Genomic DNA, 27525 nt, shown 5'->3' with positions numbered 1-27525 from the left:
TTATCAAATCTCGACGTGAAGGGCTAATAGCCTAGTGACGGGACGTTCGGTTGTGAACCCATTGCTCGGAACTTGGACTCCCGATTCGTGCAAAAAAAAATTTGTAATCCGTTTGTACCATGATATTTGAGTTCTTTTCTCACCCCTTATCGCATATAGGATTGTACAATGACGATGTTCACCGGAAAGCCGGTTGCTTCCTCTTAATGAAATACTTTGAAATACTGTTGGACCATTATACCCGTCGAGTTTTAACTATCAAATCTCAACTGTTAATATATTAATACAATATTTACCGTCTGTATTTGAAACCTGAGCCCTCTCCGGCTTGATCGCAATCTCTGTTGCCAATCTTCTATTGAACAGTAAGTCAGCAATCATACTTTTTTTTAATCTTTCTCTTGCACTACTGAATGAATTCATCCTGCTCTATGCCTCTATCCATTTTTCGCCCTCGCCGAGAATTCGTTTTCAGAGACCGTTGCCCGTCTTCGGAAGTCACGAAAGCCGAAAAGCCCAAGGCTTCTCTCTACTCCCCTTGCAACCATCCCTCGCTCTGACTTCTGAGACAGTCCCTGATACAATTCCCCCAAGGCGGCGACAGCACAGCTGCATCTCGCCTCGACTCGTCTCCCCCGAGCGAGGTCGCCCGCCGCCGCCCTCGCGCGCCGCGGGCCGAGCGCCCCCGAGGCTAGGGTTCGAGGGAGGACACATGTCGGCGCCCGCACCGGACCGGATCCGGGCGGCGTGACGCGGATCCGGCGGACTCGCGAGTGTGGGGGCGGCCATGGCGTCCTCACCGGTCAAGTTCTTCTCGATGTTCCTCGCCGTCTCCGTCGTCGGATGGGTCGTCTTCACGTAAGCCCCCTCTGCCCCCCTCCCTGCCTCTGCGCGAGCGCTGGGAGCCCCAGTAGGACAGTAGGATCTAGCGGAGGTGCTGCCTGGTTTTTGGACTTGACGGGCGGCGGGGTTGCTGGAGACGGTGGTGGGATCCTGCCTCCACGGCCCGCGAGGCCAGGGGGTGCGTGCCACTGCCACTACTTCCGGGCGATGGGGGTTCCGCGGGCGGTGGTGAATTGCGGTTTTTGGTGATGTCAACTGGCGCTTGGAAACTGCAGTGGCTCTACTTCCGTGGTCTCAGTATACTGCTTCCAGCAGTGGTGGTGGCAGGGCTTTGCAGTTTTTTTTTTGGACAGGAGCTGCTTGTGCTGGAACTTGGGTGGGTTTTTGCTGGAATCGTCCTTGGGTCTTTTGTGTTTGAGCAGGCCCAATTGTTCTGGAACAATTTTGTAGCGAAATACGGTTCAGATTAGGGGTGTATGTAATCATGATACAATAATTGAGCTGGCAAGCTTAATCATCGTTGTGGCCTGTGCCATGATCATCTGACATGACACAACAGTTGCTTTAAGCCTTCAATCATGCTTATTGGATGGTCATTCCAGTGAGTGTTGTTCTGTTTGGAACCGTTAAATTTGTTCTTCTAGTTTAGCCTAATTTCACCTGACTACTATAATTGCAATGTGTTCTAGTGTGTTCTATTGTCCATTTTCCTTCTCTTTTGTGCAGCATAGTATTATGGATTCATGGTCACATAGTTAAAATTATGGTTTTATATGGAGAGATTGGCATAGCTTAGTTTTATATAGAGATTGGATTAGCTTAATTTTCTTTCTTGTTATTGCATGCTATTGTTATGTTCTAGATTCAATGTTGCCACTTGCTGTTCTGATGTCACATCGTGGGTAAACCTGGAAACTTAAATCTGAGGTTTTGATTTTTGTGTCAATGAATTATTCATGCTGGGTGAAGCTCTATATTTCTGCCACTTTGCAATGGAAATTTGACTGGTCATTGAGACATGAATAAACACATTTTGATTGTTCAATGTAACACTTTAACACATTACTATTAATAATACCCCTCGAAAATTGATCATTCAAAGAGAGAACTATGCCATTAAATCGAATGTCTTACCTCCCCAAGTGATGCCATTACAAACATATGTGATATCATGCTAACACTTTCATGTTTTACTGTAAATATTTTTATGGTGAAGTTTCTTTGCAGCGTTGATATGTGTTTTCTTCTTTGCAGATTTGCTGCAAGATTGCTAGCTTGGTTCTTGAGCCGTGTGCTCACAGCTTCTGTTGGGTTTCGAGTTGCTGGGTTCAATTGCTTGCGGGATGTGACAATAAAATTTCATAAGGTTTGTCTTTCATCGCATGCTGTTGAGGCCCTAGAGCTATAAGAAGTTTATGTTTGTCAATACTTTGTTTTTCAATTCATTTTATTAGTAACAATTTGCTTGGTGCCTTTTGTGTTCTTTTTTTTTTCCGGGCGGTTCTGGAACTTTCTTGTTGCTACTTTATTGTGGACTGTCACACACTTCATTATAGTTTTCAAGCAGCTATTATTGCTATGTACAGCAAAAAAAAATGGCTTGCACTGGGTGGAGCCTGAAAATATTCATGAGGTGGCCCCAGTGCTAATAAATAAACTATTGGAGGGATAAAATCATTTTCCCAACAAATTTGTGAAATTTTGTATATCTACGAGGCAAGGGGGGTCTTGGCCCGTCAGCTCCTCCCTCCCTCTGCCCCTGCTTTCGCAGTTGCAATTATTGGTGATGATTGGGGAGCAGTTTTATACGTTAACATTTGAAACACTTACCCTGTAATTGTGGTGCTTTTCATGTTGCTTATTTTCTGCTTTCAGTAGATATGGAGAATCTGATCACAATATTTTTTTCTGCTATGCAATATTGATGTTTTTAAGACTCAACCATCCATGTTGTGTTGAATAATTATGCCTTCAGTTATATTTCTGCTTCGATTTTGTTCTTCCTTGCTAATCCATTTGCTCATACTATCCAACTTATCAGGGTTCAGTTGAATCTGTTTCAATTGGTGAAATAAAACTAAGTTTCCGCAAGTCACTGGTCAAACTAAGTTTTGGTTTTATCTCCAAGGATCCAAAATTGCAATTGCTTATAAATGATCTTGAAATTGTAACTAGATCATCATCACAAAACATAAAGGTAAGAAAGTCAGCAAGGCCTCGGTCTACAGGAAAAGGGAAATGGCTGGTCACATCAAGCATGGCGAGACTTTTATCAGTTTCTGTGACAGATTTGATAATCAAGGTAATTTAAACTGTCTTCATAATTTTGTATAAGCTAAAATTTGGTTTGCACATGAAAAATCATGTTATTTTTGTGTTTATGGAGCCTCGAGAGGTATGGCTATACCTAGAAATTGCCAGAAAAGTCAGTAATAATGCAACAATGTTTTTTTGGGTACTAGATAGTTTGATCCCTTCAATGCGTGTGAAGATAAAATTTGTGCTCTGTTGCAGGACTAATCTATCATGATATCCTTGCAAATTATTGCATGCAAATCTATCTGCAGAAAAAAAAGACAAGAAACAGGACAGAAGTACCTTGCTTTTTCTCTACATGTTGCATAAGATATTGTGCTGTGTAGATCAATGGAAAGACTTTTTATGTCTAAGCACCTCTCATATGCTATGCTTGTAGTGTCAATCAATTTTTCTCAGAATTTATTTGTTTGCGCTACAGCGCTAGCATTCTGCACAATATCTGTTTAAACAATTTGCATAGTTCTTGTGATCTGTGTTCTATGTGCAAAATTCTTGTGAAAAGCATCTAGCAGAACACATTACCCAACCATATTGATGCGATTGGTGTGTGCATAACTGTATATACATATGTAGTTTTGTTGATCGCTTGTCTGGAAGCACTGTAGTTTTCAAATAATCTGTATCCTCATATATGGGATGCCTGTTCCATGCTGCTACTTATGTTTTTCCCTCTTAGGTACCAAGAGGTGCTGTTGACATCAAAGAATTAACGGTGGATACGTTCAAAGTTGCTGGACCTAACCATATTCTTGGTGTCAAGTTGCATCTTTTACCTTTGAATGTACACTTGGGAGATTTAGGATTGGCTTCTGATCCGATGGGCAGTTGTAATCTGCTTGATGCTTTCCAGTCTGATCAAGCTTCTGTATCTAACTCGGAGAAAAGCTTGGCCCCATTTTTTTGTGAAGATTTGTTGGTTACTTGTGATTTTGCTCATGAAAAGTGAGTTCTTTTTCTGCTCTTGTGAATTGATCGGGTGAATCTTATACAGTAGAGTGATTTGTAACATACAAATCACTCTACTGTAAAATCATCTAACATGTCTGGGATCTTGCATTGTATTCTTGAATTAGTTTCTGTTTTTTTGAAGCAGTAGGATAATTCAATCAAAAATTGGTATCACTTATGGCACACAGATTGCATATTTGATTGCCCAGAAGTGTTCCATGTCATAATAATTTGATGTTCTAATAGTATTAATTTTTGGTGTGTGTATTTACTACTTGTTAGTTTTTTATCAGGGAGAAAGGCATCAAAATCATTAACCTGGAATTGAAATGTGGGCATGTTGTTGCAAACATTGATGAAAGGATGTTTCGCAAGAAGCATACAGTTCCGGAATATAATACTTTCTCTTCAAACACTGGAGATGCTATCATGGAAACTTCAGCAATCAAACAGACAACCAAAAGCAAATCCATTCTACCAGCGTTAAAGAAACAAATGCTCACATTTCCGGATAAGGTTGGTTTACCCAAATGTTTGAGTTGGAAACATCTTATCTATGTGAAAAGCTGTTATGGTCTTTCGTTACGATTACTAAATTTTCGTGTTGGCCATGTACCAATTTTGCTGCATTTCACGCGATGTGAAATTCATATTAGAACTGCTTTATTTTCTCCTCTCTATGGTACACATATCTAATCATTGCAAATATTCTTATATACCAGGTTAGGTTGTTGGAACGCTTGAGACCTGTATTTGTTGGCGATAGCTGTGTAGTTGAATTACTGTTTATCTGCATTAGTAATCTGAGCACACTTGCATGAAAGGTGGTTAATCATCTAGTCCACAATGTATTCGGGATTGGATCTTGGCTATTCTTTTTTCAAGACTTTATGATTTTGGTTTGCAGTTAAAATTTTGCCTAACTTTACAGTTTAATCAGCTTGATTAGTTAATATAGCCACCATAGCATAAATCATAAATCAATTAACTCAACCTCGTTCTGGTGAAATTAAGCCTATAGCTTGATATACAGAGTCTTATTGATGTTTTGAAGGCACAAGGTAAGCTTAGGTTGTTGGTCTTAGGTTTGTTTATTGTTAGCAAAATGTGTTGGTTCCTCTGGCTTATCATTGCCTGTCTCTGTCTTATGAATTTTTGGTACTTTCGTACTGATGTTCTCCAATATGTGAGTTGCAATTTACATATTTCTGCTGGCCATCAAAATAGCTTAATGTACTACCATTTTTATCTGTTGCAAATTGGTTGCTGTAGTTTCATACATCATAAATGTTCTTTTAGGCATACATCAGTCAGAGTTTTCAAACTTTGATATTAGTATATTTATAAATGTTTATATATAGATATATGAAATGTGTAGCTTTGTCTTTGATGCTTGGGACGGTGGGAGTGGGACCCAAATTAACACTGACCTATGCAAATGGCAAGTGAAGTGAGGAATAACCAGAAAAGGAGTCACTCATTGATGAAAACAGAAAGGGCGCCCTTCAATCGATTTTAGTTAGTTGATGTGGTGTCATACTAGGGCAACATGAATGACATGGCAGTATGGCATGCTAATCTGAACAATTCGATATTGACCATGCACAAAATTTGGCAGATTGCACAGGAAAGTGACATTTTCCTGCACAATCTAATGGTCTATTCCACGATTTTCAAATTTGTTATTTTATTGATTTGGATGCCCAGGAACACATACTTGTCTATTGGATGCCACATCAGAAAAAACCACAATGATTTTTTTTGGCAAAATCGCAAACATACCCTATGAGCCAATTATTTAACTTGTAGGGTGGTGGTGGGGGATATGTCCAACTTGAAGTGACTTATATGGTAGTGTATTTTGTGTCTTTCTAGGAGGTTGAGGGTGTCAGATACCTGGTTCTGAAGTTGAGGGTAGGTTTTCAAACCCAGGCAAGACCTTTTTTTTGGGTGCTAATTAGACTTGTTCCTTTATTAAGGTAGCGTTTGGTTGAAGAGTGAGGTAGAATGGAATGGTTCCGTTCCACTTTTTTTTGGGTGCTAATTAGACTTGTTCCTTTATTAAGGTAGCATTTGGTTGAAGAGCGAGGTAGAATGGAATGGTTCCGTTCCCAATTTTAGGAACGAGTTGATTCTATGCTATGTGTTTGGTTTAGGGGATTGTTGTTTGGTTCGAGGTACGGGGAATGCAGCATTACTACAACTCTGTTAAACCACTATTATATGGGACCCGCATTGTCATTCACCCAATCCTCTCCTCTATCTCTTCTACCGCAGGAGCTCGAGCTCCACCTCCCACGCCCCCCCCCCCGGCCGTGCGGCCGGGCCTTCCTGCGCCGCTGGCCTTCCTCCCCCGCGCTCGCTTGGCTCCGCCGTTGGCGCTGCATGAGGTGCCGCTCGAGCTCCGCCTCTGCGAAGAGCTCCACCTGCGTCGAGCTTGGCATCCGCTGGGCTCGCCCGCATCCGCCGCCCTTGCCCGGCTGCCTGCATCCGCCACTGCTTGAGCTAGCATTCGTGGCCGTGGCCCCGCGCCGCCGCTTGCTCAGTCGCGGCCGCCGCCCCTGCGCCGTCGCTTTCCAGCCGCTGCGGCTCGCCGTAGCCTTTGCTGGAGCTGCTTGGCCTCGCCGGAATCGCTTGGCCGCGCCCTGACCCTCGCTTCATCAAGGTCGGGCTGGCGCTCGCCCTCTCGCCTGTTTCACGGCGTCTCGTGTCGTGCAAATGGGATGGCTCCATTTGAGTATTTTGGAGCGGAGGCATCCCAAATCTTAGGTGAATATTCCTCATCTGGGATGGCTCCGTCCAGCGCTCTTGAACCAAACGAGGAATGGGATAGCTCCGTTCCAGTTGGCTCCTCAACCAAGCACCTAACAGTTTGAGGGTGTCAGATACTGTATTGTGTATAGATACACTGCTGTAAAACTTACTGGTCAAAAGTCAAAGCTATATTCTTTTTTAAGGCTACGTCGATGTTCAAAATGACATGTTTGGTGACCAGTGTCATGCCTTTGTACCCACTTATGTTCTCCCTGTTACGATAGGAATGGAGGCTGAAATGTTAGATGTATTGAGATATGCCCAAAGGGCTATATATACAAGTGGAGACCCCAAACCCTAGAATATGTGAAGTGACTAAACTACCCTTGACACATATATATACTCTAACACCCCCTCTCAAATGCAACGTGAATGCAATGTCGTTGCATTTGGAGAGTTGATACTAAGCACTAGACTCAACAAAAAGAAAATGATACATCCAAAGTCCAAAATGAAAAGATGTCATCAAAGCGTGCAACTCTTGAACTTGTCGATGTAGATAATCTCCTCCACAAGAGGGTATTGCCTTCACAACCGTACTTCAGCGAATACCTCAAGTCTTCACAAATCAGTACTTCAACTCCTCAAACATGAGCCTTGCTTTGGAGACTTGAACTTGACAATATGTGTCAAACCAGCCAAACGGAGAGGAGAGAGTTCACTGCTGCAAGACGGCAGACAGTGAGCGAGATGACATGATGATGACGACAAATAAATGGCCATTGGTCATGATGTGGAGCAAAACGGCTCCGAAAGGGACCAAGAGGGCAAAGGTCGCATCAACAACGATGATGTGATTAGCTAAATCGACGGGACTCAGCTAACCATAAAATAAAAAGAAGATATTGGCTGACTGACAATGAAATTGTGGACATACACGGCTTTGACGAACTGAATGAGTGTATGTGGACTTGGATTGAACACAGTGGAGAAATATATGTGTGACAAAATATGATTAAGACAGCAGCAGACCAATAGCAAGATGCTAATAGCAGGGTTAAGATACTAAGCAAGCAGCAGATAGATAGCAGCAGGCATAAGCAAAAGATGAGCAGAGCAGCACAGTCGCACACACAGACAGATAGCAGCAGTTTGCAATGACATGGTGGAAGATCACTGATTGCACAAGATAACTTGCTACTTGAAGATGACAACACAGCCCAAGCAAGAAATTGGAGCATATTGCAACCGCACAACCATGAGAGGCAGGACAAGGAAACAAGAAGCTTGAACCACTGCTACTGAAATTAGAGGCCACATGAGAGCAAAGCAGTAGCAAAGATGACAGATAATCCCTTCCTAGCAAAGATGACAGATAATCCCTTCCTCTGTTCTCTCCCAAATAAGCAGCACGAAGCTACAGCAAAGGATGTGACTAATTGGAAGAGAGGAGACGAGCAGAGGAGGGAAAATATCACCACTGGGAAGAGGCTCATGGCTGCAGCAGATCGACGGCCAACAGCCGCAATGGACGGCCGGCAGAGGAGGCGGAGCGGCGGCAGGACGGGCCGTGATGGGGCGGAGATGATGCGCCGGCGGAGGAGGCGGAGCGGCGACGGGACGACGGTGGGGCGGCCGGATCCGCGACTTGCAGATCCGGCGCGGACAGAGGCGGCGACGGGCGGACGGCGGCAGCGACGGGCTGCGCCGACCGCGAGGACAAAGGATGGCGGCGCGCGACGACGGCGGCCGGCCGGGACGGAGGGGTGGCTGCTACTGCTGCTGCGACGACTCTGGAGCTCCACGGGCGGCCATGGATGGCGACGACAGCCGCAGCGGGCAGCGCGACGACGGATCCGCGACGGGCGGATGTGAGGCGGCCGCGACGGCGGCCGGCGGACTGACGGCGACGGCACCCGACGAGGAAAAAAAAAAGGGTACCTGCTCTCTGCTGCTGCTGTTCGAACTAAAGGGAAATGGGTTTGGGGCTGAGGGTTGCCGCCCCCAGGAGCAAGATCGATGCTCCCAGGGGCAGCGCAGCGGGATGACGAGGGTGGTGGACGGATCGAAACCTAGAGCTCTGATAGCATGTTACGATAGGAATGGAGGCTGAAATGTTAGATGTATTGAGATATGCCCAAAGGGCTATATATACAAGAGGAGACCCCAAACCCTAGAATATGTGAAGTGACTAAACTACCCTTGACACATATATATACTCTAACACTCCCTACCCTGCTTTTCCTGAAAAGTGAAAAATATTGCTAAATATTGTGTTTGTTCTTTGTAAGGTTAGCTTCAGTGTGCCGAAACTTGATGTGAAGTTCAGGCACCTGCAAGAAGGACTTAGTGTTGACAACAACATTACAGGGATCCAGTTTACTTGTGCAAAGTCCCTACCACAGGATGATTTAGAAGAAGCTACACCACACTTCGATGTTCAAATTGATCTGAGTGAAGTTCATGTAATTTTCTCTCGTGATACCTTTTATTCTTGTAATTATCAGTAGCTATTTTTTAATCAATAAAATTTTACTTTGTTTCTTTCAGTTAGTTAGAGAAGGCTCTAGCTCTCTGTTGGAAGTTCTTAAAGTCGTCACCATTGCTTCTTTGGATGTCCCTGTGGATGTAAGTATCCTACACATTAGTTGGTTTATAATAAGTGATCACCTTTTAGAGCCTTAAAGTCTGTCTTTTCTTTTAGCCATTTCTTCCAATCAGAGCTGAGATCGATGCCAAGCTTGGGGGGACGCAGTGCAATGTTATGTTAAGCAGGCTGATGCCATGGTTGCGGCTTCATTCTTTGAGATCCAGAGGAATGAAACTTTCTAAGAGAGACCCCAATCAAGAAATTTCTCAGAAAAAGGAGTTCAAGCCAATTTTGTGGACTTGCACAGTCGCTGCTCCGGAAACGGCTGTCATGCTTTACAATATTAATGGATTGGCATTGTATCATGTAAGTTCCTAGGTCATCTTAAGAATAAGGCCTATTATGTTTATGAATGTTTTTGGGTGGGACATGACATGTTGAATAGTTCTCTTGTGTAAATGACTTGTGCTGATTACAAATAACATTTCCCTATTGAAACATTGTGTGCTGCTGATGCCTTTTGTTATCTTTGAATTATTTGTGAGGAGATGATTACTGTCCATTAGAAATGATATATATGGGCCTACAGTATGTATTGACCTAGACAGACTTAACACATTGCAAAAAATTGTGGCGAGGACTTCCTGCTGAGTGCTAGTGTTTTAGTGTGTGTGTTCTTGAGTTTGAGCCTTGCCCTTTGGGGTGATGCATGGGACTGGTCTTTTCTTATCTAATACAAAGGCGTGCAGCTGCCCTTCATATTGGGTACAAAGGTACGTACTTTTGGTTGGTTGAGTTCATTTTAAATACATGTGCTGGTCGTGTGCCATTTGAAAGCAAAGTAGAAGTTTGTCGAGGTGTGAGTGTGTGACTAAAGCTTCTAGTGTGGGTATTGTGGAATAGCTCTCATTATGGTTTCTAGCGATCACTTTCTTTTCTCATCTGCCTTCTACTATATTTTGGAGTAGCACTTAGTGGTTGGAATATGAATGCATATTCTTCTGAGCTAATTTTGCTTGGTAATTTAGTTATTATTTGTTAATGCTATGTTCTAGACTTTACAAATGCATTGATCCTTTACCTCCTGCTAAGTGTAAGCATCATCCTTTGACTTGTAGTTTGATATGTTCCCTTTATAATTCAGGCTTGTTCCCAGTCATTACATTTGTTTGCAAATAATATTGCAAGCAAGGGGATTCAGATACACACAGAACTTGGTGAACTGCTGGTGCACATGGAGGAAGAATATAGACAGTTCTTGAAGGAAAGCAGATTTGGTGTGGATACTTACTCTGGTTCCCTAATGCATATCGCTCGGGTGAGCCTTGACTGGGGATACAGGGAAAGTGACGTCCAAGATATGATTGAAACTAGTAGGCATGCACTTGTTTTGTCCATCGATACTAGTGACATAGAAGTGAAATTTGACTTCAAACATTTGGAATCACTTGTACTTAGTTTGATGTCGTTTAGGACTCTATTTAAGAGTCTTCAGCCATCTGGTGGAAATGTCAAAGAAAAGAATTTGAAGCATAGAGGGGACAAGAAATTGAAAGGTGTGAAAATATTGAAAATAAGTCTTCAGAAATTCTCTATTTCTTACTGTGGTGATGCAAACATAGTAAATATGGCAATTGATGATCCGAAGCGTGTGAACTATGGCTCGCAAGGTGGTCGAGTAATTGTTAGTGTTTCTGCTGATGGATCATAGTTCTGGTGTCAGACTAACTTTACTAGATATGCAGAATGCTAAAATCGTTCGCCGATCCAGTGGCCATACAGAAGCTGCTGTTTGCTTCCTCTTCAGTGCTACAGACCTTAATCTGAGATGGGAACCTGATGCTCATTTAGCACTATATGAGACCTTCATCCGCTTTAAGCATTTCCTACATCATAACAAGTTTCAGAATTCTGAAAAGCTGTTCAATACTGAAGTCGCCAATAGCAAAGCAAATGAACATGGCAACATGACTGCTGGTTCAATTAAAACTCAGAAATCTAACAGAAAAGGATCAATTTTTGCCATTGATGTGGATGTGTTAAGGGTATCTGCAGAACTTGCAGATGGTGTTGAAGCAAACATGCATGTACAATCCATCTTTACCGAAAATGCCAAGATAGGTGTACTGTCTGAGGGTCTGTCTCTTAGCTTTAATGGTTCTAGAGTTCTAAAGAGCACCCGCATCCAGGTATCATGTATTCCCTTCAGCAATGGAAGTTTACTTGACACAAAGGTTGAACCATCACCAAAAAGAGATTGGGTTGTTCAAGGGCTAGATGTCCATATTTGCATGTCTTACAGGTTGCCATTGCGTGCCATAGAGGATGCTGTTGAAGATATGCTTCGTGCACTAAAGCTTGTCTCATCTGCCAAAAGAAGTTTACTATGTACTGATGGTAAAGAAAAATCAAAAAAGGTTAATTCTGGGGCATCCAAAGTTGGATCTGTGAAGTTTGTATTGCGTAAACTGACTGCAGATATAGAGGAAGAGCCCATCCAAGGTTGGCTCGATGAACATTACCATTTGATGAAGAACAAAGTTTGTGAGCTAGGTGTTAGGTTGAAATTTCTTGATGAAGCTATATCAGGAAGTGTAGACCCAAACAATCGCAGCTCTGAGAGAAAAATTCTCTATGATGGCGTTGAAGTTGGAATGCATGACCCCGCAGCTATTCAAAGATTTCAGGAAGAAATCCATAAGCAAACATTTCGTTCATATTATGTGGCTTGTCAGAACATGGTACCTGCAGAAGGTTCTGGAGCGTGTTCAGAAGGTTTTCAAGCTGGATTCAAACCAAGCTCGCGAAGAGCTTCTCTTCTTTCACTTTGTGCTTCAGAACTGGATGTTACTTTGACCAGAATAGATGGTGGAGAGGTAGAAATGGTTGAATTTATAAAGGGGCTTGACCCTGTCTGTCAGGAGCAAAACATACCATTCTCTCGGTTGTATGGTAGTGATGTTTGTGTCCTTGCTGGGTCCTTGGTTGTACAGTTGAGAGACTATACTTCTCCATTATTTTCCTCGCTCAGTGCAAAATGTCAAGGCCGTGTTGTGCTTGCCCAGCAGGTCAGTTCTGTTGCATTCTTTCCTTTATGTTAGAACTAATGAGTTTTTAAAAGATTTGTAAAGTGAGAGTATTTGCTTTCACAAAACACAAAACTGTTCTAAGTTACACCGCCTGACGCATTCTAGATGTATGATTTAGGTTGATCTTGCACATATTAGTATTCCTTCAATTTGGCGCAATGCTCATGCATACAAATTTAGAAGGGGAATGGGTATGCTGTTTATCTAGTTATTAGTCAGTTTCGCCAGAAAGCAGATTGATCCCCAATTCAGCTGCTATGTGGAGCCCCCTCTCCAGAATGGAGGAACTGTGCCTCAGCTGGTAGTTAGACTTGGACTGGTCACTGCAGTAAGACTGACAACTAGTACTGGACACCCAATATTAAATAGTGCTGACCAGAATTATTGTCATCAGCAGTGGCCATGCCTTACATTGAAAACAGGTATACTAGCTGTTCTGTCTATGTCAGATGGAATTTAAGACGTATATAAATAATGAACTACAAACGTGACAACTTTGAGTATGACTTGCTTCTCAGTTTGGCAGATTTGGATATTCTGATATTGTAGTATTGCACACATCGAGTCGTGGTCTCCCCGCATTGCACAGGCGAGGGTAAGGCTTGCCATTGACACCCTTATCCAGACCCCGCACAGAGCGGGAGCTCTCTGCACTGGGTACGTGTAGTATTACACGCATATGCACACATAATATAATAGTCACGAAGAAAATTCTGTGCTCATACTGTTTGCTTGTAACTGTTAACCGTATCCTTGAACATTTTGTTTTGAAAATCAGTTTTTGTTCATTCAATAATGGTTATCGATGATAACGAAAACTTAAGTTATCTAAATTCAAAATTGAGTTTTTTTTTTTATAAAGAACACATGATTTTACTATTTTAGATACATCCCCATACTCGTTTTTCTTCCTCTGTCTACTTTCAGGCAACATGTTTTCAACCCCAAATACACCAAGATGTATATATTGGAAGGTGGCAAAAGGTCACGATGCTACGTTCTGCCAGTGGTACTACTCCAGCAATGAAAATGTACACTAATTTACCTATCTATTTCCAGAAGGGAGAGATATCTTTTGGAGTTGGTTATGAGCCATCTTTCGCTGATATAAGTTATGCATTTCAAGTAGCCCTGCGGAGAGCTAATCTTAGCAAAAGGGCTAGTTCTACTCCAGCAGTCCAACCACCCAAAAAGGAGCGCAGCTTACCATGGTGGGATGACATGAGATACTACTTGCACGGAAAGATAGTTTTGTATTTCAACGAGACCAAATGGAAATTCCTTGCGACAACTAATCCTTATGAGCGTGTGGAAAAACTCCAGATTGTTTCTGAATACATGGAGATCCAGCAAACTGATGGTCATGTGGATGTTTCTGCTAAAGAATTCAAGATGTACATCAGCAGCATAGATAGTATTACGAAGAACTGCAGGTTAACACGACCATCTGGTGTGCCCGGACCTTTTATATATGCTCCTTTATTCTCCTTAAATGTGGTTATTGATTGGCAATGCGAATCTGGGAATCCATTGAATCATTATTTGCATGCCCTCCCTGTTGAGGGGGAGCCACGAAAGAAAGTTTATGATCCATTTCGATCTACTTATCTCTCTCTTAGGTGGAACTTCTCCCTTAGACCATTGCAATCTGGTAATGGCCCATCATTTCCCTTTTATGGAAATAACTCACTGGTCCATGGGACCACATCTGGCAGTTCTTGCAAAACAGCTGATGATGAATTCCCTACCATGAACCTTGGAGCTCATGACCTTGCTTGGGTTTTCAAGTGGTGGAGCTTAAATTACAGCCCCCCTCACAAACTTCGTTCTTTCTCTAGATGGCGTCGTTTTGGAATTCCTCGGGCTGCTAGATCTGGTAACCTCTCACTGGACAAAGTTTTGGTTGAATTCTTTTTTCGTATTGATGCTACTCCCTGTTGCATAAGACATGTAACTTTATATCCGGAGGATGACCCTGCTCGTGGCTTGACGCTTAAGATGTCAAATTTGAAGTATGAGTTATGTTACAGTCGAGGTAAACAGCAGTACACATTTGATTGTAAGCGTGAATCGCTGGACCTTGTTTATCGTGGTCTGGATCTTCACAGGCCAGAGGTTTATCTGATGCGAGATAGCAACCTGTCTTCAGTTGAAAATGTATCCAAATTAAGGACTAGTGTCCAACATTCACCGGGTAAATTTATTCACGACAGATGTAGCATGGGCAATTTCCAAGAAAAACACGAGGATGGCTTCCTCTTATCTTCGGATTATTTCACGATAAGAAAGCAAACTCGTAAGGCAGATCCTGAAAGACTTGTGGGATGGCAGGATACTGGTAGGAGTCTTGAGATAACATATGTTAGGTCTGAGTTTGAGGATGACAGTGAAAGTGACCACACTTTATCTGAGCCCAGTGATGATGAAGATGATTTTAATGTGGTGCTTGCAGACAATTGCCAAAGAGTATTTGTTTATGGCCTTAAGATTTTATGGACTCTTGAGAACCGTGATGCAGTTTGGTCATGGGTTGGAGGAATTTCCAAAGCATTTGAGACTCCAGAACCCTCTCCTTCACGACAATATGCACAAAGAAAGATGATTGAGGAAAGGAATGCTGAGGGCTCTAAATTTGTGCAAGATGCCAGCTCTTCCATACATGCGGGTTCTCCATCAGTACAACATGTGAATGCTTCAGGTTCATCTTCCCCATTTCATAGTAAAGCCAATTGCTCCTCTGATAAGGATGGTATGCTTATTCTTGCAATTTGTTTTTCATGATGCACCACAAGTTGCAACTTGTGGTCATCTTACTTCTGCCTGAGTCCAGTGAAAGCTAAAAATTGTCGAATTATCTTAAATTATTCTGAGGTTTGTTATTTGACCTTGAGCTTGTACTCTCAATGCAGTGAAGCATGACATTTTTTATGATTTGGATAAGGGGGGAACACCCCAGTATATGGTTAATGTTTACACACCCCAATTCAACCTACACTCTGAAGAGGCAAATGTAAGTTATTGTGGAAATGGCTCAAGTTTCTTTTGTTCTCACTTGGTGAATTTCAATTATTAACTAGTTTCTTATGTACTTTGTAATATGGAATAATACCATGTAGTTTGTGTAGGTGATCTATGTCGTGCCTTCCAAGTATTTCAAGATTTTAAAATTGGAGAACAGTCCAATTTTTAATCTTAACCTTGATTCAGTTTCTCCTGTAGACTTGTTTAATGAGTCATTTTTCCATGTCAACAATCACAATAACTAGTTTCAGCTTGCATCTGTTCTACTGGCTACAATTTTATTGCCATAAATGCAAACCCAGTGATCACAGTTGCCAAAATGAGCAAACCACTCAGGAACCAGCCCTAGGGTAAAAAATGACATTATTTAGATAGGGAGTTGAAACCTTACATATCTGGAACTGTTAGAGTATATTAGGGATATCTCTATATTAGGTAGATTAGGATTGTATCCGTATCCTACCAGATCTGTAGGAGAGGCTTCTTGCCCTCCAAGTCATGTACCACTATATATTTAGCCCCAAGGCTCAGGCTAATACAATCCATCAATTACACCAATCCTATTATTCTACATGGTATCACGAGTTTGGGTTCTAACCCTAGGCCTCAAACTCTAGTTTTCCACTGCTCCCCGGCGCCCTCGTCCTCCAGGCGCCGCTGGCCGTCCCTGGCTCGCCACCAGCAAGCCCCCGCGACGGTCCCCTAGCCCCCCCGGCGAGATGTCGATCTCCGCAGGGGGGGGGGGGCGCCCTCCACCCCCTCCACGGCAGATCGAGGATCTGCTGGTCCTCTAGGTGTCGCGGTAGATCGATTTGATCTGCCGCAGTCGTCGTCGAGCAGCAACAAATCGTGATGAACTCACCCGGGTGTCGTCGTCGGCGAGCGGGCCTTGGCCTCCCTCCTCCTACTTCTCTCTTGGCGGAATCCGCCGCCGGCGAGCTGGCTCCGTCGCTCCCGCCTCCTTTGGTGGATCCGCGCCGGTCTCCTCCAACGACGGCGAACCCGCTCCGCTCCGTCCATCTACCCCTCCACTCCACGCCGTGCGCCAAGCTGCCTCCACTCCGCCGGGCCTTGGCCTGTCGGCAACCGCGGCCGCGGCTGGCCATGCTCCTCCTCCCCAGGGCCTGGGGAACTCCCTCCAGGCGGGATCCGCCGCCTCACGGCGACTCCACCCTGGCGGGGATCTACTGTCGGCGCCGACTCCTCCCCGGTGCCCTTCCCCTCCTTCTCGACCGCAGGTGCCCCCCCCCCTCTGTTCTCTCTCTCACGTGCGCGCACAAGATGACTGTGCTGGCGTGTTGTGCCGAGAGGAGAAAAGATGAGGTGGGTGAGGTGTTAAGCGCACCCCGACAGTTCTACACGAGAAACTGCTGCTGGTTTATTTTTGGTTAGTTTCTCTGATTTTTCACTCGATCACTGATCGAGATTGAGTCGTCCACCGCCCGTCGACCTCGCGCCTCTACTTCGACGTCGGCATCGACTTCACCGGCCTCTTCTTCACCTTCGACATGCGACATGGTGACATGGACGGCGCCCTAGGGGACGCCCATCTGCACCGTCCTCCTCGCCGCTTCGTTCGCACGTCAACCCTCGCCGGCTTGTCTTTGTCTTCACCGATTGGGACGCCTTCGCCGACTTCGCCCATCGTCGTCTCGCCTCACGCTACTCGGTCTGATCAGCCGATGTGCGCGATCCACCCGGCTCCCGTGACGTCCGTCCTCGTCGAGCGCGCCCTTCACCGAGCACGTAGGGCTGCCGCTGCATTGCCTCTTCGGGCAGCAGTGGTGTCACCCCGTGGTCTTCTCCGCCGTTGCTTCCTTACCGCCGTCGACCACGTCCCCGACCTCATCGTGGACTCGTCGCTGCGCGCCCCGCGCATTGTCTTCGTCAAGCTGTACGAGTTCTTCGCCGTCTCTTTCGAGCGCCGCCGTCGCGTCAACCGGATCATTCGGCCTTGTGCTGGAAAATCTGGGTTCCCCTCCTCGCTTCGTCTAGCACAACCACGTCGCCAGCGTCGCCATCTCGTCCCCGACTACTTCGTCTATTCCAGCAACAGCAGGCTTTGGCATCTTCTACCTCGCCTTTTTCTGCGCCTGCGACCGCCATGGAGGCCTTCTCTGCTGGTCCCCCTCGGTGACGGCATCTGGTTGTGCATCCTCCCTTGCACGTTCGGTATTGGCAATACCAGTGCGTGCCCATCGTCCCCGATGCATTCCCGAGCCTGGCAAGCTCGGGCATGTGTCGCCCGATGGCCTGACTGCTTCGACTTCGGCATCGCTCCCTCTACGATTGCCTCGATGCGTCGCCATCTTCGTCTCTGGCGTCTTCTCCATTACGCCACCACCATGGCGCCTCCTCGTGCGCCCGCGGCTTAATGTGCGGCTACCTTGTCTTCGGCAACCTCGACATAGCTACGTCGACCACGGCTACTCTACGTACGGCATCATCGACCATGGCTACTCGTCCTCACCTCGGCTACCTCGACATCGGCACAAAGGGCTATCATCTGCTTGAGCAACCTTGTGGTTTTCCACTCCAGCCACAACATCTGCGGCGCACTGACCGTTGTGACTGTGGGGGGATGTTAGAGTATATTAGGGATATCTCTATATTAGGTAGATTAGGATTGTATCCGTATCCTACCAGATCTGTAGGAGAGACTTCTTGCCCTCCAAGTCATGTACCCCTATATATTCAGCCCCAAGGCTCAGGCTAATACAATCCATCAATTACACCAATCCTATTATTCTACAGGAACTAAGTCTAAATTCTGTATGTACCAGGGAAGGTTTTTACTTGCTGCAGCCAGTGGTCGTGTGCTGGCACGTTCATTTCATTCAATTGTTCATGTTGGCAAAGAAATGCTAGAGCAAGCATTGGAAACAAGCAGCCTACATATTCTTGAGTTGCAACCGGAAATGACCTGGAACAAAAATGAAGTCTCTGTGATGCTTAAAGATGTCCAAGCTCATGTGGCACCCACTGATGTAGACCCTGGTGCTGGCCTGCAGTGGCTTCCACGGATTCTAGGTAGCTCTGAGAAATTGAAGCGCACAGGTGCCTTGTTGGAGAGAGTATTTATGCCTTGTCAAATGTACTTCCGTTATACTAGACACAAAGGTGGAACTGCAGACTTGAGGGTAAGTTAGACCCTGACACCTATGTGTTTGTGTGGAATGTACTTGGAAAGCTAAATTTTTTACATGAAATTATTTTATTGTGATGGTCAACTAATATCATATTTTGTGATCCAGGTTAAGCCATTAAAGGAGCTATGCTTTAATTCTCCAGACATTACTGCAACGATGACTTCACGCCAATTTCAAGTGATGTTCGATGTGCTTAGGAATCTTCTATTAGCAAGACTTCCCAAGTGAGCCTTTTTTGAGTTTAGTGAATTCATTTTTTGTTTTCTCATATTTGTTACCTTCACAGTTTGGTCAAATGGTTTATGCTAGCTCTCTCAGTAATTGATATTTATTAGAACATGGATATTACTTTGTAGGTTTAATATCAGTAACAAAAGTACAGTTTTGGAATCAACATGCTTCCAGCAGGCATTGTTTGAAATTCTGTCATCTAGCATGCGGGAGTAGATTTAGTTTGGTTAACTAGACATGCTTTGTTCCAAGTGAGCATGCATTTCCTCTAGACTAGCATGTGAATTAGCGTTCTTGTGGGTGAGCATGTTGCTCAATGCTAGAGCACCCAGTATCGACCGACCTAGGGGTTGAACCCTAGGTGCCACATTTATGTGTCCACCTCCCCGTGCAATGGTTGGCGGAGAGCCCCAGGCTGCCAAAGCAGTGCGCTGCTGAGGTTCCTGACCCTGGGCAGGCTTCGGTGGCGGGCTCACTCGCGCACGATTATATGTTCCGGAACTAGTGTTATTCAGTGGTATCGAAATTGAGCATTTGGGCTTTGCTATTGTTTCCCCCAGTGGCTGTGCAATGAATGAGGCTGATTTAGGTGGTTAACATGACTCACGCAACTTCGTACTGAACGCTTCATGTTATTATGACTTCTATCTAGGTGTAGATTTTTGTATAAGTAGGTGATGATGTCGAAAGAGGGCGTGTGGTTTGCTTTGGGAGACGTAGGAGGGCAGTTTAAGACCAGTGTTTAATCTTTACAGCATGGATGAGGCTAATTACATGGGTTGCCGTTTACGAGCTCTAGCTGCTGGAGATAACATGAGGGGTTTGAGTCTATGTATCACCAATACGGCTATACAGCTAGAGTGGAAAAATAAGGATACACCATATATATAAAATGTATATATATAAAAATTAATGACATTAACAAATCTTCAATGAATATAACCATTCGAATAATAGACACAAGTTTCCATTCATCTTCCTCCCACATCCTTCATGTCTGGACCATTCAACAAGAGAAGGCAAGGAAGAGACAAACTAGCAATTCCAGCAAGTAGCCAGCAAGAGAATCGATTGGCAACATCACTCGTCTTGTCTCATCGTCCAAAGTACCTTGACCTTCCCAGTGAAGAAGCAGCTGTGATCTTAGAGTTCGATGTCCCAAACTGGCGAACTCCCAATGGCTGATGTGCTTCATGACGCTCCTGCATTTCACGAGGCGATGTCGTGCGCTTCATGCTCTTGCAGCTTCAGATCGCAGCGGTGGTGTTCTTAGCAGAAGGCGGGCGGGTGGCTGCGGCGGCACATGAGCCTGGACACGTGAGGACGCCTGCCTGGGCGTGTTGACTGCTGAGCATGTGCTAGGATTTGGATGGGCCATATGTGTTGAGCTTTGATAGGAGGTATTGTTGGGCCAAAGTATCGACGACAGCATATCCCCGCAGTATCGATGGTGTATCACGAATTAGCTTTTTTTTATTTTTAAATCTTACTTTTCCGATACTTCCCGATACGCGTATCGGATATGGGTACAGCGCCCTCCTTGATGTATCAGTGATTCGTAGGTTTGAGTTGTTATGCCGCTTTCGTGATGAAGGTCACCAGGGTGACTATGAAAGGTACTAAGAAATGAAGAGGACTGATTATGAGTTGTGACAGCCCAATCAGATGAGATATCACTTGTTTAAAGAACTGTGCCAATGTGTGCTTACATTGTTTAATTTACCAGTTCTGGGTATTGGTCTTGCATGCCAGCACATGTAGATGGATGGGCTGCCCATGGCAATCATCATGCTGTGGAGCGTAAATCCTGATTAGTGAAGATACATATATATGTGTGTTCTTATATTATTACCCTTTTAAGTTTCTCCCTCTTTTTACACAACATGTTGAACTAAACTCATCCTAATTAAATTCCTGGCAGGCCTAGGAGAAACAGTCTTAAGTATCCATCAGATGATGAAGATATTGAAGAAGAGACTGATGAGGTGGTGCCTGATGGAGTACAAGAAGTGGAGCTTGCGAAAATTAACCTTGAACAGAAGGACAGGGAAAGGAAGTTATTGCTTGATGATATAAGGTCTCTCACTGGAAATTGGGATAAGGGAACAGATCAGTTACATTCTTTAGAAAAGGGTGATTGTTTATGGATGATCAACTGCGGGAAAACTTCATTGGTAAAACCTTGACTTTGTACATCATGTATCAAAATCATTGGTTTCATATTTTCTGCATTTTTCAGTAAACCACTTTATTTCTGTAGCAACTCAACTAATTTAATTTTAGAATAATCAAGTACAAGCTTTGAGCCATGCTGTACTGTAATCAGGTGGCAGGACTGCATAGGGATTTTAAAAACCTAGAGACATCTCGAAAATCTGCATCTTCAGCATTAAGGGAAGCACTTCATAAGGCTGCACAATCACGCTTGACGGAGAAAGAGAAGAATAAAACCCCTTCTTGTGCCATGCGGATTTCAATGAAAATTAGCAAGGTTGTATGGAGCATGCTCGCAGATGGAAACACTTTTGCGGAAGCTGAGATCAATGATATGGTGTGTGCTCATTGCTCAATCTTTCTAGCAACTATTTATTTGCAATTCTTCTGATCTTTTTGTCTGCTTCTTTTCTCGCTTACCAGTTCATTGTGATTTCACTTCTTATTGGCTTTCATTGAGGTTTTATCATTGCGCAAATTGCATATTTGCCACTACTTTAACCCTCAAACTAGGATTTGCCATTAAAAAACTGCAAAATTGCCATAGAAACCCCCTCCCATTAGGTCCATTTGCCACCAGTTTCAAACTTCAGTTAGGTATCCATTGGTGCGAAAAATATTTATTAAGAACACAGGACTCTGCTAAGTGGTAACACAATGTATAGAGTCTGACACAGCAATTTATCTACAATAAAAAAACCCAGAAAATTGATTTTAGAAGAGGGGCATTTGTGTCATGTTCGTGGCGTTAGCCCCTTAAGCAGTCCATGTTTAATTGTTGACCGACACTTCTAGTGGTAAATATGCTGTTTTGTCATTTTTAGTGGCAAACCCACAATAACGATTCAAAACGGTGGCAAAAATGCAATTGGCCCATCATCATTTGTGGATGAGTCTGCACCTATATAACTAACTGTTAGACAATGTATATGTGTGTGTTCGTGAGGGTCCCAGGTGTGTATTGCGCCAGGACTAGGGCCGGCTATTGTGCTGAGCCCAGCTAATTAGGATGGCAGGGGATCCCTGATTGGTATATTCTATAAACCTCTCTAGGGCCTGCCTATATATGTAACACCTCTGCTAAACCTTAATCAAGCAATTATTCCACGCAATCCACATTGCTTTCACTAACTTTCCTTGAGGTTTGAAGAATTATTTCTATTGCATAATCATTTTGTGGTTCAATGATAGAACCTATTTATATTTTGCAGGTGTGCGATTTTGATCGGGATTACAAAGATATAGGCATTGCTCGGTTTACAACTAAATACTTTGTTGTGAGGAATTGCATGGCCAATGCAAAATGTGATACATTATTGTCTGCCTGGAACACACCTCCTGGAAAGTAAGAACTAGTTTTCATTTCATCTCCTTGGTCACTTTTCAAACTGTTCTGTTGATATTTAATAAGTGTTGAAAATTCTGTGGAACATGTTTATAAGCCGTGTTGTTCTTTTTCTTTGTAATGTCTTAAGTTCACAGTGAGGTCAACTTAAAAATGATATTCCATTTAATGATGATTGATTGGATTCTTTTACAGAATTAACATGCTCCGTGTGGATGCCAAGCAAGGTGCTCCTAAGGATGGAAATTCTCCACTTGAGCTCTTTCAGGTTGGTTTAGCTAGTCAAAATGGTCAATTTTGAGCTCTAAATATTTCATGATTCTACTGAAAATTGTTAACTGTCTAGTGTCTACACTCTTGCTTTACTAGCTCTGTTCTTTTCATACCAACTCCTTACATTTTTTCAGGTAGAAATATACCCATTAAGAATATATCTGTCTGAAGCAATGTATAGAATGATGTGGGATTACTTCTTTCCTGAAGAAGATGATTCGCAGCGACGGCAGGTAAGCTGCAAGGCCCTATTTGTTTGGCTTCTACTAGCTCCCGCTTAACTTATGAATTGGGAGCCAATCAAATAAACCTGCATTTGAGGAGCCCCTTTCAGAAGCTGTCTATTTTTTGTTTAAAAAGTTGTCATCTTTTGAAATGGGCTTCTCAAAAGTGAGCTTCTCCGATTGCGTCCCATTGCACCATGGAGCCACACAGAAACCAGAGGCCACCCAAGCAGATCCTGTTCCATTTTTTTTTCATTGCTTTGTCCTAAGTCCTTATTTCCCATATTTTTTTATTGGGAGAAAAGGAAGTTTGGAGAGTTTCAACATCAACTGGACCTCGAAGAACAAGAAGGCTCTCTTCTGGTGTTGATGCTGCTACTAGCAGCTATTCTGTCAGAGAACATGAGCTTCCTGGGAAATCAGGTGCAATTGTATCTACGTCAACAAATATCTCGAGTTGGCAAGGCTTACACAGTGACAACTCACAGGTGAGTCAACTGGAACAATACAATAGAGTCCCTCCATTTTTTTTAATATATGATGTTTAGGACAAGCTATCGAGCCCCAGCCTCTGCACATTTGTGTGGGTAAGGCTTGGGGCTTAAAAACAACCCTTCCCCAGACCCCGCACAGTGCGGGAAGCCTACGGCACTGGGTACGCCCTTTTTTTTTTATGTTTAGGACAAGCTAGCTGGTTCAGAAATATATATTTGAAAATGCAGGGAGTGCCTTATTTGGGCCAATACAATCATCCAATCGAGTCCCTATTATTTGTAACATGGTATCACAAGTTTGTGATTCAGCTGCCTCATCATCAATCTGCTTTGTGTAGCTTTTTTCGTGGTTTCAATTGTTGCTGGGCTGTGGGCCTTATTGACCAGGATCCCCAAGATGGCCTCATTTCGGCCAGATCTCCAGCTGTTGGTACACTTTTTTTCTGGTGGGCCCCAATTATCCTACCTGCTCGTCATGGGATAATGCCACTGTCTGGACATCTCCATACTGTCTATCGTGGCACTGTTCCCTCCATTTCCTGTTGCGCATCCTCTACCGTGGCCCTTTGATTCCCATCACGCATTGAGATTGCACTGCGCCATCTCTCATGGCTTACTGCCATTCACGTGCAGCTTGTCATCATCCGTCAACGGCACATAGTTGATTCGTCATGATCCCCATCAGGGATCCGACTGTCGTGGACCCCCTTCTGCTGCTTATGAAATATCTTCCATTGCGGGTCTCCTTTGTTTATGTCCACCAGTTGCAGACTTAGCACTGCTCTTCTGCTGCCACCCAACATGGTCATGTCCTGCTGTCATTCGAGCCATCTGTTGTGGTCCTTCACACTGCTCGTCATCGTGGGATCCCTCCTATAATACAAAGATATGCAACTCTCCTATGCATTACTCCCTCCATTCTCTATTGATAGTCCTATTTCACCTTGGCACAATGACCAACGAAAAGTAACCTTGCTTATTATCTAATTAATGTAACACAAGACTTTTTGCTAGTCCCCCAATATCTTTGCTAGAAACTTCTCGTTACTGGTGCCATTTATTGCCATGGTACTTATCAACAGCAAATAGGACTATCATTTGAGAATATTTGAATTTTGGAAATAGGACTATCAAAAGAGAATGGAGGGGAGTAGAGATTAAAAAAAGATCAGGCGGATTAATTTTCCGCTTTCTATTAAATGTCTACATTTGATGTGATGTGTTATATAGAAGTCTTTCACTCTTTCAGAGTAAGGATTGCAATGTCTCCTTTAAACTTTGAGACCTAATGATTTAGTCTGAAGATGGTAGTAGTTAATGTTGGTGAGTATATTGCAGTATAAACAAACTATCTTAACGCTTATCCGCACACAGGTTTCGAAATTTCAGAGTATAAAAGCAAATATGGTATGCGGTTCGCATCAAGAGTTGCGCCGGTCATCTTCATTTGAAAGGACTTGGGATGAAAGTGCGGCAGAGAGTGTCGCAATTAGTGACGTGGTATCACTCGTGAACTCTTCAGCTGTTTCATCAAAAGGAGATGTGAACAATTCTGTGTCAGAGAATCCTATTGCGGGAACTGATATGTGGAGAAGTAAAACAAAAGATTCTAAGCCTGCCAAGTCTGGCCGTCTCTCTCATGAGGAAAAGAAAGTTGGGAAGTCAAATAATGATGAAAAGAAGACACGAGCTCGGAAATCGATGGAATTTCGTAACATCAAGATCAGCCAGGTATCATCACGCTGCATCCAGAGGTTGTATAACAATTATTTTGGTTTGTCTTACTTAAATGTTGATGATGCTGTAGGTTGAACTTCTTGTTACGTACGAGGGATCAAGGCTTGCTATTAATGACTTAAGGCTGCTTATGGACACTTTCCACAAGTCAGAATTTACTGGTACATGGAGGCGACTATTTTCTCGAGTCAAGAAACACATCATCTGGGGAGTTTTGAAATCAGTGACTGGAATGCAGGCAAGTTTCTGGGTGTGCACCACTTCATTTTTACAAAATCTGTGCTCAGTGCTTAGGCTGTATCATATTCTAGGTCCACTTTATCTCCACTTTTTATTGGGTCAAAAGCCGAATTATGTTCTGCTTGGTTGTTTCTGTGCTTTTGGAGTCTGATACCTAGGGATACAAATTATATTTATTTTGGGTTATTGGGTTGACCCAAAAACTTGATAAAATGAACTAGGATGGCATTGTGCGTAATTAATTTAGGAGGAGAAATAGGATGGCATGCCATCTCAATTATTTAGTTGACCATAAAACACCATTGGGTACCCAATTGCATCCCACTGATACATTAATCAATAGTCTTTGAATGTTGACTCCTAACACAGTTAAGGTTCAGCTCCCAATGCAGCTAATTTCTATGTGGGTTTTCTCTTTCTGCAAACTTTACTGCTGCCCCTGAAATTTACCTTTACTTTTGCGTTTGTATTTTCAAAAATAAAAAAATTACCTTTACCCCATAACTGTGGAGTGCTGCTTGGGCCAATATACAATTTTTTCTCGAACATGCAGGAGAGCTGTGTATCTTTGTATTAAGAAGAGTGAAAAAGGGTAGGAGAGCTCTCACAGCACAAGCACACATACACACTTACGATACTAGATTACATCCGCACTCTTAACTGTAACATAAAGCGACCGTGCTAATATACAATGTTGGTTCCTGTTCTTTTAGTTGATACTTGGTAGTGTTACAAGTTATGGGAATCACATGGCCCCTTTTTTGTTTGAATTTCTTGGAACATATAATTCCAATCTGTCTGGTAATTTTGTTTAATAGTTTATTGAACAGATTGAGAATAATCATGTTCATCTACTGTCAAACCAGCATCCACATGTTTTGAGGGGAAGCCCTTCCCCAATACTTACTTTATTTCAATCAGAAAGGGTAACTGATGGTTTCCATTTGAGCAGGGGAAGAAGTTTAGCAACCATAGGGAAATTCTTGAGGGTGGTATCCCGGAAAACGATCTAAATTTGAGTGATAGTGATGTTGATCATCATGGAAGACCTGATCAATTAACAGCTTCATGGTTGAAGAGGCCAGGTGATGGTGCAGGTGATGGATTTGTCACCTCAATTAGAGGGCTTTTCAATACACAACGCCGCAAGGCAAAGGCCTTTGTGATTCGGACAATGCGAGGTGATGGACATAATGATGAATATCATGATGAATGGAGCGAGAGTGATGGCGAGTATCCTTTTGCGAGGCAGCTTACAATTACAAAGGCCAAGAAGCTCATACGAAGAAAATTCCGTCCAAGAGGGCAAAAGAGCTCTGGTATTCCTGCCATATTGATACTTTGGTTCACTACTTGAGCACAAGTGTAAATCCACACTTTGTAGGACTGACGATTTCTTTTGGTTTTCACCTTAGGACCATTGCAAGATTCACTGCCATCTAGTCCGCGGGAAACAACACCATATCAAAGTGATTCCTCCAGGTCATCATATGAGGACTTCCATGAGCAGTAAAACCATGCTGGTAGATGGTTGATGCTGTTTTCAGCTTCTACGTTAGGTGGACAAGATATAATTGGGGCAAGGACAATCTCGGTATAGCCCTTCCAACTGTGTGGAGGAGCTGTCTGCTTGCCCCCAGGCGCATGGCGAACCCCTTGTACATATAGGCAGGGTGTAGTGTAGGAATTTGTGTAGCGTGTCCGCGTGTGTAGTTACTAGTTAGCAATCAGATGTACCATCAAAACATCAAGATGTGTCATATATAGCGGATAGGCATTGTATCCCTAATTATATGGCCATGTAAATTAATAAAAGGCCGCCTCGTGCTCGTAGAAAACGAAACCCCTAAGTCATGGCACGAGGCATTCACTTTGTACTTCGGAACTAGTATACATGTATATTTAATGGTAAACGTGTAGTACTAGTACTCGCTCCATTCCTTTTTGATGGTTCTATTTCCAAAACTGAAACTCTCTTTTGATAGTCTTGCTATCTTGGAAACGATACAAGACCTTTTCAAGAGTTAACTTGTATAAAAAAAATTATCGGTGCA

General features: G+C 43.5%; 1 protein-coding gene across 1 annotated transcript; it reads left to right on the top strand.

Annotated features, from left to right (window-relative positions):
• The first annotated feature begins 559 nt into the window (after positions 1 to 559).
• LOC120687802 (protein SABRE-like) lies at positions 560 to 27525 on the top strand. The gene is given in 24 exon segments (XM_039969821.1): positions 560 to 858; positions 2098 to 2209; positions 2885 to 3145; positions 3839 to 4104; positions 4404 to 4626; positions 9156 to 9329; positions 9415 to 9492; positions 9569 to 9820; positions 10599 to 11161; positions 11163 to 12522; positions 13471 to 15292; positions 15453 to 15553; positions 18348 to 18704; positions 18819 to 18937; positions 20866 to 21118; positions 21271 to 21495; positions 22370 to 22503; positions 22699 to 22771; positions 22911 to 23009; positions 23306 to 23488; positions 24869 to 25225; positions 25302 to 25469; positions 26424 to 26790; positions 26887 to 27525. Coding segments are annotated over 24 exon segments (7716 nt in total). The 5' UTR covers positions 560 to 787; the 3' UTR covers positions 26985 to 27525.

This window comes from Panicum virgatum, chromosome 9N (genome assembly GCF_016808335.1).
Source record: "Panicum virgatum strain AP13 chromosome 9N, P.virgatum_v5, whole genome shotgun sequence".
Taxonomy (NCBI): Eukaryota; Viridiplantae; Streptophyta; class Magnoliopsida; order Poales; family Poaceae; genus Panicum; species Panicum virgatum.
This window is presented reverse-complemented; position numbering and strand designations above follow the sequence as displayed.